The following is a 16,570-nucleotide window of genomic DNA, read 5'->3' on the forward strand; positions in this document are numbered from 1 at the left end:
TTTCTCTCTCATTTAATTTCAAGCAGAAGTTGATTGAGAGCCCCACTTGCCTACTCTGTAGAAGCAGACAGCTCAGAGCCCTTATTCATTTCCTAAGTCACAGCTCACCAAGAGTGCTGTGCTTGGCACTATTTGTACTTGTGCCACAGGAAGATGACTGTGATCCTTGGATGCACACACTCTCCTTGCCACTCACCCCAGTCATGTGAACAGACATTTTTGGGTTGACAGCAGAAGGTAAGGATGGCTAATTTGCTCCTTCCTTGTTTTATAACCATCTTACTATGCTGCTCTGCTGTTCTTCCTGATCCAAAATTAATCATGAAGGACAACAAGTATGTGCTCAACTGCCTGTGAGTAACTAACCCTCATCACTAAGTGAGGAGCCTTCCACAGCCTTTCCCTCTACAATCACACATACCAAAGGCTAGATACTGTATGTCTGAGATATATAATATATACACATACACACACTAGATTACATATAATTGAATTAGCATGAGCTGTGCTTAGAACTTTTCCCATAGCACTGAAAATATGAAGAGAGTACCCAATAAGACTTAGGAGTGTGACAAGACAAAGAGGAGTAAAAACACTTGGTATTTTATCTGCAGGAGGTAAAGCGACCATGCAACAAAATGTTATCCTAGCTGGCAGCAAAACCAGCTAGGATAACATTTTATTGTTATCCTAGATGGTTAACTTCAATTGTTAAATTAAATTGTTCATTTAATTAACTTTAATTGTTAAAGTCACAACAATTTTGTAATTTACAGGTCTTCCAAAGGTATCTTTAACATAATTGAAACATTGTGCTGAGCAACCTGAAGGTCTCAGCACAGTTACATTCCAAAGCTGAACAATTAAGACCTGCAGTATTTTTGTCTCACCCACTGAGTTCCTCCCTAGTACCCCCTGCACTGCATAAAGACCCTGTAAAGACCCTGGCCCAGCTCATGCTGCAGGGAACTTACTGGGTTCTCGCAGACTTTGCAGAGGTCATTTCCTCCTATGAAAAGTGTTATGAGCTTCCAGTCATTCTGGAAATCTATTCTCTACACAGAGAAGGAGATGGAACAGAAGTTTTTAATTAAAAAGTGAAAAGGAGGGAGATGCCAGCAACATACTAAATAGAAATTTCCCATTTCTCAGAGTACGTGGCTATCATTCCCTAGGCATCCACAACAAAAACAAGTTTGTAGTCATGACTGAAGATGTAGAAACTTCTGTGATCTAAACCAGAATTAGTGGCATCACACAAAACTATTTGCTTCAGAAAAATATTGCTCAAAATCTATCTGTATGCTTTTCTTAGTAAGACCTTGTGCATACAGGGTGACTCTTCCTGCAGTCCTACAAATATATCTGCATAGCAAAAATGATGGTATGTGTTTTGCTGTGTGATAAATAATGCAGCTATCCTGCTGGTAAACCCTGGGGGACAATATATTTCAGATTTGCTGTGAGACAAAGTGCAAAGAACAGTGGGACAATATTAACTCTACCTAACAATAATGGTAAAATACTACAGCACTTTTTGTTTCTGCAAGGATTTTACAAAGGGATAACTAGCTAAATCAAGGTAATTATGCTGCAGTAAATAAACACTTCCTAGCTTTGAGGAAAGGTTCAGATATGCTTAATAGCATGTTGTGGATGTTGTGCTCAATATTCTAATGCTTTCATTTCAGTGCAAAACACAAGTAAGAAAAGCATCAATTGTGCATCAGCCTCCAGTGGTTTAAAAACATCTGTCTTCAAAGGCTGCAGGCAATATATCCCCACTAGTAAACATACTCTTCAGTAATTTGGTCTCAAAATGTGAAAGAAAAATCAAAAAGAGGGACAAACTTCTTCCTGCAGTCAACAAGTGCTTTAAAAAGTGGGGGTAAAAAGGATCTCTTAAATCAGAGATATATGACCTCTACTATGAGCATGTTTTCTAGTCAGAAGAAACTTCACAAGTTTTTATATAAACATTTATTACCTAAATAAAAGATATTTCCATAAATTTCTGTTAACATTCTCAGACCAATAAATTTGGCAGAGTAGGGCTTAGAAACCTTGAATGAAAACCATCCAACCATTCATTGTTAGTTGCTGTTCCTTTTAATCTCATTTCAGATGCATCCATCAGATGGAAATCTTGTTTACAAGAAAGTGAACCAAGAAGGAAGGTACTGCAAATATTTTTGCCAATATGTATGCACCAGAGTATTTACACTAAACATGCACACAGATATCTTGAAGGCTTTTTGGCTGCTTTCCAGCTGCACCATTGGAAAGCCAAACTATGATAGTGTAACTTAGATCACTGATTGCATAGCACATTTGTCAAATTACAAATAGCAAACATTCAAAGCACGAGCTGAGAAATATGTCAGCAAACCTCAACCTAATGTGTCTTTTACAGACCATTAATCAAATAATTCGTAACAATAAATGTGTAAGTCAAAAATCAGCTGATGACTAGATGAAAGAAGGGACTGATTTGTTTTTTTAGAAAACAAGTCCATTCCTCACTTCACATGTTCACTCCACACGATGAAAAAGCTTGAAAAGCTTGCCCTCAACATCCTAGCATGTATCATTTTTGCTGGAAAAACCACCTGCTTACAAGATAATTAATAGCACCACAGCAAAATCCTCACAGAGAATAAGTTCTGTTATCTTACAGGGTGACACAGGTTGGAAGCAGAAGCAACAGCACTGCATTTACAGCCACTTGCAGTAAAAATGATGAACAGGTTACAGTTATCTGGCTTTGACAATAGCTATCATATGCTGGTACAAATTCATATATGACTAAGCTATAGATTATTTTGTGCTGAACTCACACTCTGCACTGGGAATTTTTACACTGTACCCTGCTGAACCTACAGCTTTAAAGTTTGGCATTTACTGTTGAGATCTGCTCTTGGTCTGTTAGAAACTAATGATGCTATGTCACTTCATTCTAAAGATATTCATGATGTGTTGAACTCACAGTATCATTCTTCATGCGGGCCACCAGTTTCCTAACCTGTTCAGGAACATCCCTAATAATAAAAGAATAATAAAATAATAAAATACATTAATAAAAATTTAAAGAAAGAATCCTGCATAGATAACAAGGCAAAGAGGAAAGCTGATGAATGGACATCAAAAACCAAAAGATCCCAAAGAAAGCCCAATTTTCATTGAATGGAATATGTAATATAGGCAACAAAGGCTATGTTTTGAGACAGTAATGGAAAAAGAAAGAAGAGAAAATAATTAGCATCCAACGGGCATTGGGGTACTTTGCAAATGCTGCATAGTTTCTCTTTTACCAACTATATAGGAAATGCACTTTTCTCTTCCCACCATCAGACAGATGCTATCAATAGACATAACTCTGAAGTGTCTGTGCTCATACCAGTGTTATTATACAGGCACTGAAGTAGGTCTTATAAGAACTGTTACCAGTGGAAAAAAAATAGGATATGAATTGCATTGAAGAGGGTGCATAGTGATCTCTAGTTAATTCCCAGCTCTGGCAGACCAGGAATTAAACAACCCACAACTTTCTCGTTCTCAGCACAAACTCTTGGTCCTGATGACAACAGGGTTTGAATATACCTCCTATAAAGTGGAGATATCTTTTGTCTGATTCACAACAGGACAGCTTTCTGAGTACTGCTTGTAAAATGCTGTGGCTTTCTTGGCTGAAAATGTCAGAGAAAGTATTGCTTTTGTTGCTAATTTATTTGCAGCATTTCTAATCCTTGTCAAAGTCCTCATCACATTTCTTGGCCTTCATGCTACAGTTAGGATAAAAAATATTTGGCTATCAGACTTATTATGCTCCTGCCAAAGTCCAGGGTTTGGACTTTTTTTAGTCACAAGGAATTTTATAGAAAAAAATCAAATTCCTATTAAAATTAAAAGTTTTCCTCTTACTCTGCACGAGCTCCAGCCACAGCTTGGTTTAATGCAGCATTTTTTGAATTCTGTGTTCCAGTGCCAATGGAATACCCTACCAAGGATGGGTTGAACTCGCGAAGAATATCTGTGGAAAGAGACAGCACCCTGAAATATTGTTTCCTGCAGCAGGTAAAAAATGAGGCAATAAAGTTTAGACTTTGTAAAAGAACATTAAAGAGCTTTAGAAGATAGTAAAAGAACATTAAAAAGCTTTAGGCGATAGCTATTAAAAAAAAATAAATTCAACCTTTAAGTATAATAAACACAGAGATTCATCACCATACAAACATTTCCCTGCCTTCAAGATTTCTGAATATCATTAATTCAGATATCTCATGACCTAACACAATCATTTTGGCTAGCAATGCCATTTTGCCTGGTAAGCAAGGCTGAGTAACCATATACTCAGGAGAACCTCATGCCATCATGCTCTAACTGCAGACAGGTTGGAATCAAATCCTTTAGCCTGATGGCCCCAGATGTATTAACCCCAAAGACCCCAGATTCCCTTCTAGATCTTAGGTTACAAACCAGCCTTACAAACACCTCAGATCTAAAATGTCCTGACCTTTAAAAAGCATGTAAAATCTGATCTTGTAATGTGATTCTGCCCCTGCCTAGAACAACTTTCCCATATAGTCAAAATAGTTTCTTTAGGCTGTGAGCTAAGACCTTTGATTCATCTGTGACCAAACACATTTTAGACAGAATAATACTGAAGCAACCAAAACCTAGGAATTACAAACCACATAGTTAAATCATGCACAGCATATTACAGCCTGGTTGTTAAGCAACTTTTACTCAGCAGTGGACCTTAAACACCAAGGAATTGTTTGTGTCACACTACAAATTTTAACCCTTTTCTCCTATCTCCGTTTATAATAGCAGGCACCACAGGCACACTTACTTGGTAGTGTTGTAACTGTACTTATGTTTTCATTTCCTCCAACACTGTTAAAAAGAAAGAACAGGGGGAAAGGCTGGTAAGGTATGATGGACTTGGCAAGGCAATGGACAAGGTGGCAGAGTGCCCCCTTTTGGGTTACCACACTTGTACAGAGCTGCTGGCTGAGCTGAGCCCACCACGCTCTGGGTGCTGTCCCCAGGGGCCACCACCACATCCGAGACACTCAGCTCCAGCAGAACAATCATGTTAGAAGCCCTGCACAGCAGCTCTCCTTTCTGCTCTTTCACTTGTTTTGGCATACGTTTCAACCCAGCTGGAAGAAATGAGATTTTTTTCAAGGCTGCCACCTTTGCTGCAGTTCTACCTATTAAAATATTTATAGCTTCCATTTTTAGTTAATGTATCTAACCAAAACAAAAACATATATTTCAGAGTGTTAAGTAAATTGCCTTTCCCCCCATTCACATTTCACTCAACTGGAAGAATACTACTAGACTGGTGAAATTCAGTCTAGTAGTATTCTTCTATTCACAGATTATGTCTATGTGCTCTTTATTCTCCTTCATGCTGAAAAAAATACTAGCATACTTTTTGCAAAAAAAAAATACAATGGATTACTATTAAAGATCAAAATATAAAATGTTTGACTTAGAACACCTCTATAGTGTCCTTTTAATCTGGAACAGATTTTGAAGTGCACTAATACCATCCCTGAAAGTGCTTGAGGCCAAGCTGGATGGTGGCACCATTGTCTAGTGAAAAGTGAGTGAAAAGTGTCCCTGCCCATGGCACGGGGGTTGGAACCAGATGCTCTTTAAGGTACCTTCCAACCCAGACCATCCTATGATTCTGTGAATGTGTTTCATCTTCTTTTAAAGTTGCAGTGACTTAGATTGGTAAAAAAGCGACGAACAGAAGATCAGCCTGACAAGTTTGGTGTCAAATCATACAGTTGCAGATTAACAAGTGAGCGTGACTGGCTTTCTCCAGAGTGTTTCTGATGTGTCTAACCACATGCTGCTTATGTAAAAATCAGTATTGACTCAAAATTGATAAACTGTTCTCCATGATGTAAGCAATACTGGGAAGGGATCAGGGAAAGAGATACTGCATATGAATCAACAGCATAAATTTTTTTTTTTTGTAGACCACCAATTTTAAATGCGAAAAACAGGTGATGTGGGCCACACTGGGCAAGAGCAGGGTACAGAAAGAGCAGGGACAGAAATGCATAATGAGCAAGTGATGCAATGGCAATGGAATTTAGAAGACCCTCTTCTAGGGTCGTCTTCTTCCAGGGCCTTCACAACTGTGAGACTGAAAAATAACTTCTTAACAAGGACCCCATTTTTCCATGTACCCAGGTCTGTTCCAGCCATGCTACATTGTACTCTAGATATCCACTAGTTGGAGTATTTTCTTTATCACAAATAATAGTCCAGCCATGTGCCATCATGCAAAATGTGACATCAAAGCCAATTTCCACAAGCCTTCATTTGCTACACAAACAACTGTATAATCAAAACTGAAGAAAATGGATTCTCTCCCACTGAGGGGAAAATTTCTGGGACTCACCTCCAAGAAAGACCTCGGTACTGAGTCAGGACATCCAGAACATCATGGGGTCTGGATCCTGCCCCATTAGCTGCCTGGAGGAAGAAGAGGAGTTCACCTTCAGAAAATAAGCATTGCTACAGTAACTAGTTCTCTGACTCATGCTAGTGAGAATAATTTAAAAGCATAATAATGAAGCAAGCTACATCATCTTCCCAAAATAGAACAGATTCCTGTTCTCAAGAAGATCAAAGGCTGAAGGTATTTTAACTCCACTCCAGTGAATTACCCTCTTCTATCAACTTCATGATTTGATCAAGTGGGGGAAAATTACTTGAGAATGTTCAAAATACTCATATAATTCTAAATTTACATAAGGAATAAATATGACAGCAGTGGTCCTGAATTAATAATTTATTATAATGTTCCCCACATTAAAAATTTGTACACTGATTCTATGTCTTACCCAGTTCCACCAAGGAAAAAGACTACAAGGATTTAATGTGATAATTAGCACAGAACATGTAGGAAACATGAATTATTATATGAGCAGTAAAGCAGTCACCACTGATTGGAGAATCACAACCAGTCTAGGGGTAATGACCTTACATTACAACAAGGAAGAGTGTTACAATAAAAAGTTCAAGGCAAGTTCAACTCAACACACCTGATGTTCTACTGCAATTTTTATCATATATTTAGATAGTATGAATCACTATGGCTTTATAGGCTTTGGTATTATCATAGATATATATTTATCATAGTATATAGATACACAGATATACACAACGAGATGCAGAACTTTTTCTTCTTCAAGCTGCTCACTAATAGCTTTCAGGGCCAATACCTTGGGAGCTGCCAAAAATCAAAAGAAATTGTAAAAACAAATTGTAAAGAAAGCAATTGTTGCAAGTCCACTCCAGCAGAATAATTTTGCTGCTACACAATCTAATCTTGTATTTCTTCCTTGTGTGGCACTCTTGTGGACTTCAAATGGGAACTTTGCACTCAGATTAGACTCATAATCTGATTATCAATCAGCCAAGGTGGAGTATGAAAAAAAAAAGTGAAAAATGTGTTTGGCTCAACAGGACACGGTATGTATACCATTTCCCAGATTAAAAAATCAGAAAATTCATTGCAAGTTTTTCATTGCTAGCTTTATCAATGCAATCTAGTGATCTTTACTTACTGTGAGTGAATCTCCCAGGGCAGCAATCACCTGAATATCTGCCGGTTTCAAATTATGAACTGGAAAAAACCCAAAGGTAATGTAAGGGAAAGAAAGAAAGAAAGAAAGGAAGAAAACTACAAATTGTGATGGTTATTATAAGTTTTCTTCAGAATAAGCATAATAAAGCATTGTAAAGACAGTGTTTCTAATACTCATGACAGCATCAGTTGAGAATGACAGAGACTGATAGGCATCAAATCAGAATTTATTCTTGTACCATAGCTGGGCAGTAGCTGCAGTGACAAAGGAGGCAGCAAGATTCCAGTCTTGCATTTGTTCTTCCTCAAATTTCTTTTAACTGTTGAAAATGACTGAAAATCGGGCACAGCTCTGGTGCCAGCACAGAGTGGATATTTAGAACCATCACAGATTCTGAGGAAAGACAAAAATCTACCCAAGGAACTCCATAGGGGGTTTTGCACCTCAGACTGCATTACAAGAGCCCCATATGGTTTTTTCACCCTGGAAATGAAGGACCTGGCTGCCACCTATCTTTTCCACTGTCACTTCTTTATTTGTACATGGAAGATGCAGCTGCATAAACTTTCATCACCCTTGAGGCAGTGAACTCACATCTTGCTATACAACTGCTCACACTGCTCCAAAAAGGCTCTTAAAAACCACAGTCAACAAAGAGCTCTTCTGCAAAGAAGAGAGTACCTCTCCTGAGTAAACCCAGTTCTGTTCTCCTTCTGTCATCAAATGAAGTAGCTCTATGACAAAAAGGCATAGTACTATACCTGAAACTGGAACTGTATCAGAGGGAAACCGGTCAGGACAGGGAAAATTTGTTCCATAACTCCTCTCCTGCAAAGACAGGGTAAGACTTCACATCAGTCTCACTATACTTTGGTCATGATAATATATTTACATCTCAGAGCATAAGATTAATGAAATCCTCATGTATTTTGTATACAGCTACCCAGCTCAGCCTAGTGCTTTTGAAGGCAGACACAAACTCAGCCTGCTCAGAAGTTGTGCAGCCTTATGAGTGCAGCACAACTCTTGCCTAGCAGTGGGGACAGTTGTTTCAGACTTTGAGCCATGTTGTGCTCAGCTATGCAACTTTGGTGTGCCCATACCTGACCATCTTTTGCAAGGAACTGTTTGAACATCCCTGAAATGTCCTAGCACAAAACCATACCTCTGTCAGCAGGCCATGAGCCTGCCTTCTGCACATGCAATCCTGTATGTGCAGCCAGGGATTTGTCCTCCTGGCTCTTTTGGTTTGCAGCCTACTGACAGAAATACCCCCAAAGTCTACTGTTAGTGAAGGGCTTACCATCAATATTCCAGAGCAAACCATCACACAAGACTCAAATATGTGCTTTGGCTTCAAATCTCTCTGCAGAATTCCTTAAACAGGCTAACTTGCCTAAGGAAAAGATACTTAATATGTCTTGTCTCATTTTTCTGGATGGGGTTTTTAATTTTTAATTTAAAAACCCGACAAAACAACAACAAACATAACATAGTATTGCTCCTTACATCCTTAACACCTCTTACAATACAGCTATTTTCAAAAACCAGAGTGGTAGGTACCATTGCCTCATGGCAAGGTCTGTACAGCCCAAGTAACCAACAAAACAGATGGCACTATATAAAAATGTGAACAGAAATGCATCTTACAACTCCAGTTACAAAAAGGCCATTTTGTCTAGATGGTCTAGGCATTGTATTCTGAGGCATGAAAATGAACATTAACAACTCACTCTGTTCCTGCTCAGGAACACCATGTTCTGCTCAAAATCAGAGTACTCTGACTTAAAAAACACAATCATGGGTCTTTTTTTCCGCACATCTAATGTGAAACTATCTCTCTCAAAAAAAAATCTGATCTAGTTTCTTCCATAGTAGCACTAAATAGCCCCATTTTCACTATCTTCTTATCCCAGGGAAAATAACCTTTTTTTCCAGATGTTTAACATAGGCTTTTACCACTGAAGGCAAGACTCACTTTGGGCTGACTGAACACACATACCCTTACTCACACTCAACAGAATGCACCAAGGAGAGAATATGCTATTAAATATCCGACTATTTAGTCAAGCACAGAAGTAAAACACTGGAGTTTTGCATTTAGTTTTCCCAGGTAGCATTGTTTATTTAGGCTAGAGCACACTCTTACCCACCTGCCCCACTCCCTGGAACACACCCAGCCCATGGATGCAAACACTCCTGCCATACCTGAGATGTTTCCTTGCGGTTTGATGTCCCCAGGGAAGATGAGTAGTTACTATTTCTATACGTAAACAAATATGGATTTTCCTGCAGAGCAAAGAGAGTTATGTTTACCAATGCTAGTGGAAACACATCAGCTGACGTTAAAGTCTTCTGGCTACATTTTCCGAGAGAAAAAAATCTTTACAGTATTAATTTCTGAATGCATTAGTGAGTGCATTGCATTAGTGAAGTAAATCAGGTTAGACCTGAAAGTTAAGCCCTGGTCTGAAGCCCTGTCCTAGGTGTGCTCTAGGCACAGCACCACTGCCTGCCTTAAACTTAACATCAAACAAAACATAAAATTTTACTTCTTTGATATTTTAATTGCTGTTCAGAAGCTTTTGGATGCCAGTAATATTTTATCACTATCAAATTATTGAAGTCAGAGCTGAAATGCAGAAGGATACAAAAACCTGTTCTTTGAACATGAGATGCTCCAATCCCGACTACTGACAGCTCCAGGGACTAAATTAGTAAAACGTGACAGCAGAGGCAAATCACAGAAAAGCTAGATTATCTAAAATATATGGATTCAATTTTATTGGTGACACAAATATGAATATTGATAAGGCACCTCATATCTGCAATAAATAAATTCAGATTAGCTAGATATATTTTTGAAAAAAAATCTGACAGAGATGATTTAACTACATTTTTTCAAAAGTTCTTTTTTTCAGAGTTGCATCTATAGAAAATAGACTCTGTGTCAATGAACTTTAGGAACAGTGCAGTAACTTGGGCAAGTACACATTTCCAAAAACTTCAGAAAACAACAAACGTATTTGAAAATCTGGAAATTCTGCAAAGAATAAATAAAATCACAGAATAACCAGGAAGTTCTTTTACCTGAGATGGACACTGGACAATTTTTGTGGCACCATAAGGCTGCTTCTGTCCAACTGGCTGCATCTGGAAAGAGAGAGAACAGAGGAATTGTACACATGCTGTGTGTGGGAAGGAAGGGAGAGCAGCAGCAATGCAAAGGCTCTACTGACTGAAGTTTTCCATCAGGCTCATATACATATATCTAAAAATATATATATTTAAAAATTTATTCTGCTTATGATAAATATTTATCTATGCAAAATATACCACATATATACTTACAGAAGCATTGAACTGAAAATGAGTCCTCTCACGTGAGCAGACTGTCTTCCCATCATGACTAAAACTTTCATCCAAACATCACTTTGGCTTTTGGGAATGCTGACTCTATAAGTGTTGATTGTTTATCCTACCTTTCAGAACTGTTTCATCATCTACACTCTTACACGTGTTAGGCAACACCAAAAGGTGCTTTCCTACTCCATATAGAGACTTAATGACATTTATGTTTGTTGGCCTTCTTGAAACAAGATGGAGAGGGGATTATTGTAAGGAAAAATTAATGGAATTATTCAGAAAATAATGACAGCACAAAGGGGCAAATACCAAAAATAATCACTTCACCTGTTCAGACAGCTTGCTGAGTGCTAATTAAATTGCAATCACACACAGAGGAATTGGCTGAGGGTTTAGATCCCTCAGTGCATGCCTGCTCAGCTTGGCACCAGCAGCTGCCAGGACCAGCAGCCTGCACAAGAAACAGGATGCAAGGGATGGGAAAATACAACAGCAGCAGGCTTGATGTCACCAATACACTCTGTGCAGGAATGCTATATTCTATTTTGATTCTTCCATCAATTAAAATAATGGGAAAATTCAGAGAAATAGAGAAGAGGCTTACAGAGTTTATATTCTTTGAAAGAAATGTGTGAAGAAACAGTCTGCTTTTTCTTCTTTTTTTTTTTTTTTTTTTTTTTGGGGGGGGTGGGGGGGCAGGCAGGGGTATAAAACCTAATTTCTCCGAAATGTGCAAAATAATTTAGGTGTAAAAATAAAAAAATGAAGCTCAGAGCAAAGAGACATTGGGATACTCTTCCAGCCTCTTAGGATGAAACAAAGTAGCTATTAAATCCCATTCTTAAAAGAAAATACACTTCCAACAGAGAATCGTCCCACAAAACATAGATTATATACAATATACTATTTCTTGGCTAGAAATTAAGTTTAAACAAGTATTAGACACTGTATGTGTTGGGAGCTGGGTGACAAGAACAAATTTCTGCAGAAGGCAGCGAGTTCCAGCTGGCTCAGACACGCTGCTCTCCCAGCAAAGCCTGACAGCCCCCTTGCAGCTGGTCCTGGTCAGGGAATGGGGCACAAGGGCTGAATTGTGGCCACCAGCCCTCCCCCAAATTCCAGCACACTGCTCTGGTACCCAGCAGCTTCTAAGGCAGCACAAACCCCTGAACACAGGAGACAGAGGCATGGGCAGCCTCCTGCCATGCTGGTCACTTTTGGGTTCTTGCCTGGCTTTAGTTTCTCTTTTGGCTGCAGGATAAGCTTGGGGTTTGTTTCTGTAACACAAAAAAGTGCCAAAAGACAAGAAGCTCTTACTCTTATGAAGTTCTTTACGTACCTGAATGGAGCTTTGCCCTCAGATATATGACCAGAATAATTTTGGCAAATTGCTACAATCAGGCTCTCTATGGTAAACATCAAAGCTGTCCAAGTACACAGCCAACCTCTCTCAGCTTTTCCAATGTCATTTATCTGACTGTTCTCTGGTGTGCTTAGCAGATGAATTGCATTGGTCCTAGAGAGTTGGAACTGTTTTGGTCAAATATCCAGCCCTGCCCAGGACAAGCCCTTAGGACATGATGGCTCAGCTCCTTCTCAGTCAGGCTGAAGTGCAGCCCTAAAGCAAATTGCCACTAGATTTTCAAGGTTTTGCCCTTTGGCCAATAAGCAGGTAACTATTCCAGGAAAGAGGCTTGTACCAAGCCTCAAAACAAGGTCCTGACAGCCTGGCAGAGAGCAGGAGAAAATCCTCTGAATGCAGTTTCATTCTGCTATGTTTCCAGGCCACAAGTCATGACCTTGATTTCCTATCAGCTCCTAAGACTGTGCTATGGATAATTTTTTAATTTTTAAATAAATCAGCCTAAACTGTTGGCTGGATTTCCCAGCAGAATTGGAGAGATCTTTATCAGGCAAGGACACCTGCTAGTGCTTTTTATGCTGAACACATCTTTCATATCTCCTTTTACATCATGGCAGAATACAGGCAGACAAGGCAATCACAGGCAGACAAAGAAGCAGCCCTGAAAGGCTCCTTTCTGATGATTGCTACTGTACTCTGAAAAGTCCACTTAATCAAAGAGAAGTCAGGAAAAGGGAGGGCAAAATGAGTTGAGGGGATTGTTGCCACACAGTCTTCCTTCAAACCTGTGGCAAGATGTGGGTTTGCCACGTTTTGCTCCTCCTCCAGCTCACCTAGGCTGTCCCCTCACTAGAGAAAATACACTGAAACAAAGCAAAGCAGGTATTTGTCTCCCTTATGACAATGCTTTGGTTCTGGTGGCTCCACAGCATACCCAGTTCTGGGTAACTGGCCCTGATGCAGCCCAGCCTTAAAAGCACAGCTTCATTTTTCTTAAGGTTTTTCATCTCTGCTATTTTCACAAAATGCTCCTGGGCAATCAGAGTGACAAGAATAGAGGAACATGCCACAGAATGGCTTGCTCAAGGACAGAGCAGAGGAGGACAAATAAAGTCTGTGCAGAAAAGGATTAGAGACAGAAAAATGAAACAGAGGCATCTGTTTTATGATGGAAGAACTGAGGTAGGAACTGTGACGACATCACAAGGAACATCACAGATAACAGCAAAGGAGATAAAGGAACCCAGCACAGCTGTTCCAAGATTACCACTTCAATAGGTTATCAATTTTTAACTCCTTGGCTCCTACTAACTAAGTCCTACTAACTTTCACTAAAGGATAACATATTTTATTAAGGTGACTGTACTATTCTTCTAGATACATCGTCTGGTGACAATAGAAGCCTATAGAAGCCTCTAATAGAAGCCTCTTCCTGCAAATTCTGCTTCTTTACATCATCAGGGCTACAACAGCATTATTATGGCTTGAAGTAGCATAAAAGAAAACAGCTGGATAGGACATCCAACTCTAGAGGACATACCAAGAGTTCCTCAAGGTTGTCTATCACCTTTTCACTATGAGCAACAACAGCACAAAGATGATGGTTAAGGAGGAGACAGTGATGTAAGACTCATTAGTACAGAATGGTGGGGGATGCAGGATAGAGGCCAGAGTAGACAGGAGTATAATTGCCATAATCTCAGGTTAAGACGAGCTTCAGTCATCCTGTGCTGTGCTGTCAATGAAGTAAGATTAGCAAAACCAAGATCTGTCACAGCTCATTTAGTCCATGAGGCTTCCCAATGGGCTACTTTGAAAATCTTTCTAAAAAGTTCTTAGTAGAAAGTAGCAGCAGAGTGAGATTTGTCTTGGAAGTGTAGGGCATTTAGCATTATTCAAGAGCAGCCTCCCTGCACAGCTGAGGATAGCAATCATGGGATAATTCTTGTATTCTTCCTTCCCCTGGCTCAAAGCCTGGCTCATGCAATGTTACCAGGCATCCAGACCAAGTTCAGCAAGAAACACTCTCTGTGGTACTGCTTACCATGTTGTTCCAGAGGCCCACAGCCATGAAAATGCAATCTTCCAGAATTTCCACTTGTGTCTTTGATGTGGTAATCAAATCATCCTTGCCCTGAAAGATAAAGTACTTTGAGCATCATAAGATAATTAAGAGTATGGAAAGATGAGATATTCAGTCACAGAAGTTCTCAATCTGTAAAATAATCACCATATCCACAAGAAAATCAATATTTGGTATTCTCATTAAGAATTGCCACTGATCCCCGTTACTACTGGAGTGTCAAGATAGAAAGATGCTGGTTTTGTAAATTATTGTTGCACATCAACAGGACAAGAAGAACACAGCAACACCACAGCATGATCACAACAGCGACACACAGTACAGCAGGAGGACATAGATGTGAACACATGAATCATTTAGAATAAACAACATTTCTAGTTTACACATGCCTTTAAACACTAGAAACGTGTAGAATTTGTCTTAGGAGGGCATGCTGAATTTTAAATGAAATATAAAGGCTGGAAGTGTTTGGAAGGTTACACATGGTGCCTGCAGGCATACCACAAATCAGAGGAAATAAAGAATCCACCAGTGACACATGATGGCATTTAAAGAAATAATAGAGCAAATTAATGACAGAAAAAATAATGGCATGAAAGCTAGAAGTCTGCTATGTGCATATGGACCAGTCATCTATGAAAAAAGCCTGGCACAAGGTGACCCCAGTTGCAATGAGAAGATTTTGCAACATAGCAAATCCTTTGTTTTCCTGGAAGAAGAATTTCTTCTCCCAATTCACTTTGTTCTGATACTGATCTGAGGGGAGAAATGGAATTACCTCAAATTCATGGAGCTATTATCACGATGCTCAAAAACCCAGACTATAAGTCACTATCAACCTATTTTACAAAAACCACCTAATGTGATGGATTTTGATACCTCACTCTAAGTGAGCCATTCTCCAGAAAGTAATATTCTCCCTCTTCATTGCCAGATCTTAGACAACCTTGACCTTTCAACTTCCCCTTAAAGGCCACTTATAACAAAACCATGTTTGACATCCTAGGCAATCCCATCTTAATTCCCTACTGCCTACACCAGAAAAAAAGTCTGAGTTCCCAGACTCATTGCAGGGAAATAACTCTACTTTCCAACATAGTTTGCAAACACCTTTATCTTTTGTTCCTCTAACACTTCTAAATACTTCACATTACCCACGTTTTTGCCTTTGTAATCAAACACCTGAGAATAAACGGGGATGAATATGGTGGTGACTACAAAGATATGGAAACATCAGCAGCACTGACAGCTTCCAGACACTTGCAACTTTAGATGCAGAGGTGCCAAAGCTTGATTTATCCTGGAGCATAGCATTCAAAAACTCAGGATCTCCGACTGGTGCTGTTTAAATCAAATTCCACTCTCAGGACCTCTGTGTCTGATCCTGAGGTATGTTTTTCCTGTGCCTGACTACCCTTGTCTTCCAGAATTACACAGCCTAGGACAGGAAATCTTGCTGAATACTGCACTCAGTCTCAGCAGACACAAATCAGAAAGAATGGAGCAGCTTGAGTTTACTCACCAGTCTGAGCAGCAGATTTCTTCCTTGGAGAGAAGGCTGAAGAACAACAGTGAAGTCATCCTTTTGATCAAACCTTCCAGATTCCAATAGTTTTTCCAAAGCATCCTTAAATAGACAACCATTTAACAAGATAAGTATTATTGGGTAGAAAGTGTAATGTATGTGTGATTCATCAGGGCTTAAAGTACATTTAAATTATCCCCATCCCTAATAAACCACACAAATAAAATTGTGTAATCCAGAACAAAGACAGTAATGTAATGAAATCGTGTTACCCAACAACTGGAAAATCCTTGTAGCTATAAGAAAGATGGTTTACCATCATTTTCTTTGAAAGGGCAGCAAGCTTAGGAAGGCAATGAAATGTCACGTTTATTGCCACCTTGGCATGTTTAAAAGAAACTCTAGCACAAATGTCTTTATCTTAACAGAAAATTAAATTTTTTCCAAAATCTTCTAAAATTCTTCTAAATCATGTGGAATTTTACTGGACAAGATGGATCATTTCTCTGATGGGATATGAAAAATCCTAGGTTGCCAAAAGTCATACAGACATTTAAAACTTCAGGAGGTACTAAGGTCACTCAGGTATAGACAGGACTTATTGTCAATATTCC

The 16,570-nt window shown here is 39.1% G+C and overlaps 1 protein-coding gene across 2 annotated transcripts in view; it reads right to left on the minus strand.

The window, feature by feature from the left end:
- Positions 1–16,570, minus strand: part of PLB1 (phospholipase B1) — a 109,907-nt gene that overhangs the window by 78,015 nt on the left and 15,322 nt on the right. For both annotated transcript variants that reach the window (XM_072927604.1, XM_030269190.4), the window contains exons 13-23: positions 15,954–16,058; positions 14,393–14,482; positions 10,710–10,772; positions 9,828–9,908; positions 8,381–8,447; positions 7,599–7,657; positions 6,428–6,501; positions 4,853–4,896; positions 3,922–4,030; positions 2,987–3,038; positions 975–1,055 (exon numbers count right to left, since the gene is read on the minus strand). In XM_072927604.1, coding sequence (XP_072783705.1) covers positions 975–1,055; positions 2,987–3,038; positions 3,922–4,030; positions 4,853–4,896; positions 6,428–6,501; positions 7,599–7,657; positions 8,381–8,447; positions 9,828–9,908; positions 10,710–10,772; positions 14,393–14,482; positions 15,954–16,058 — 825 coding nt within the window. The remainder of the gene's footprint in view (positions 1–974; positions 1,056–2,986; positions 3,039–3,921; positions 4,031–4,852; positions 4,897–6,427; positions 6,502–7,598; positions 7,658–8,380; positions 8,448–9,827; positions 9,909–10,709; positions 10,773–14,392; positions 14,483–15,953; positions 16,059–16,570) is intronic.

The sequence above is a fragment of the Taeniopygia guttata genome, chromosome 3 (assembly GCF_048771995.1).
Source record: "Taeniopygia guttata chromosome 3, bTaeGut7.mat, whole genome shotgun sequence".
NCBI classification, from domain to species: domain Eukaryota; kingdom Metazoa; phylum Chordata; class Aves; order Passeriformes; family Estrildidae; genus Taeniopygia; species Taeniopygia guttata.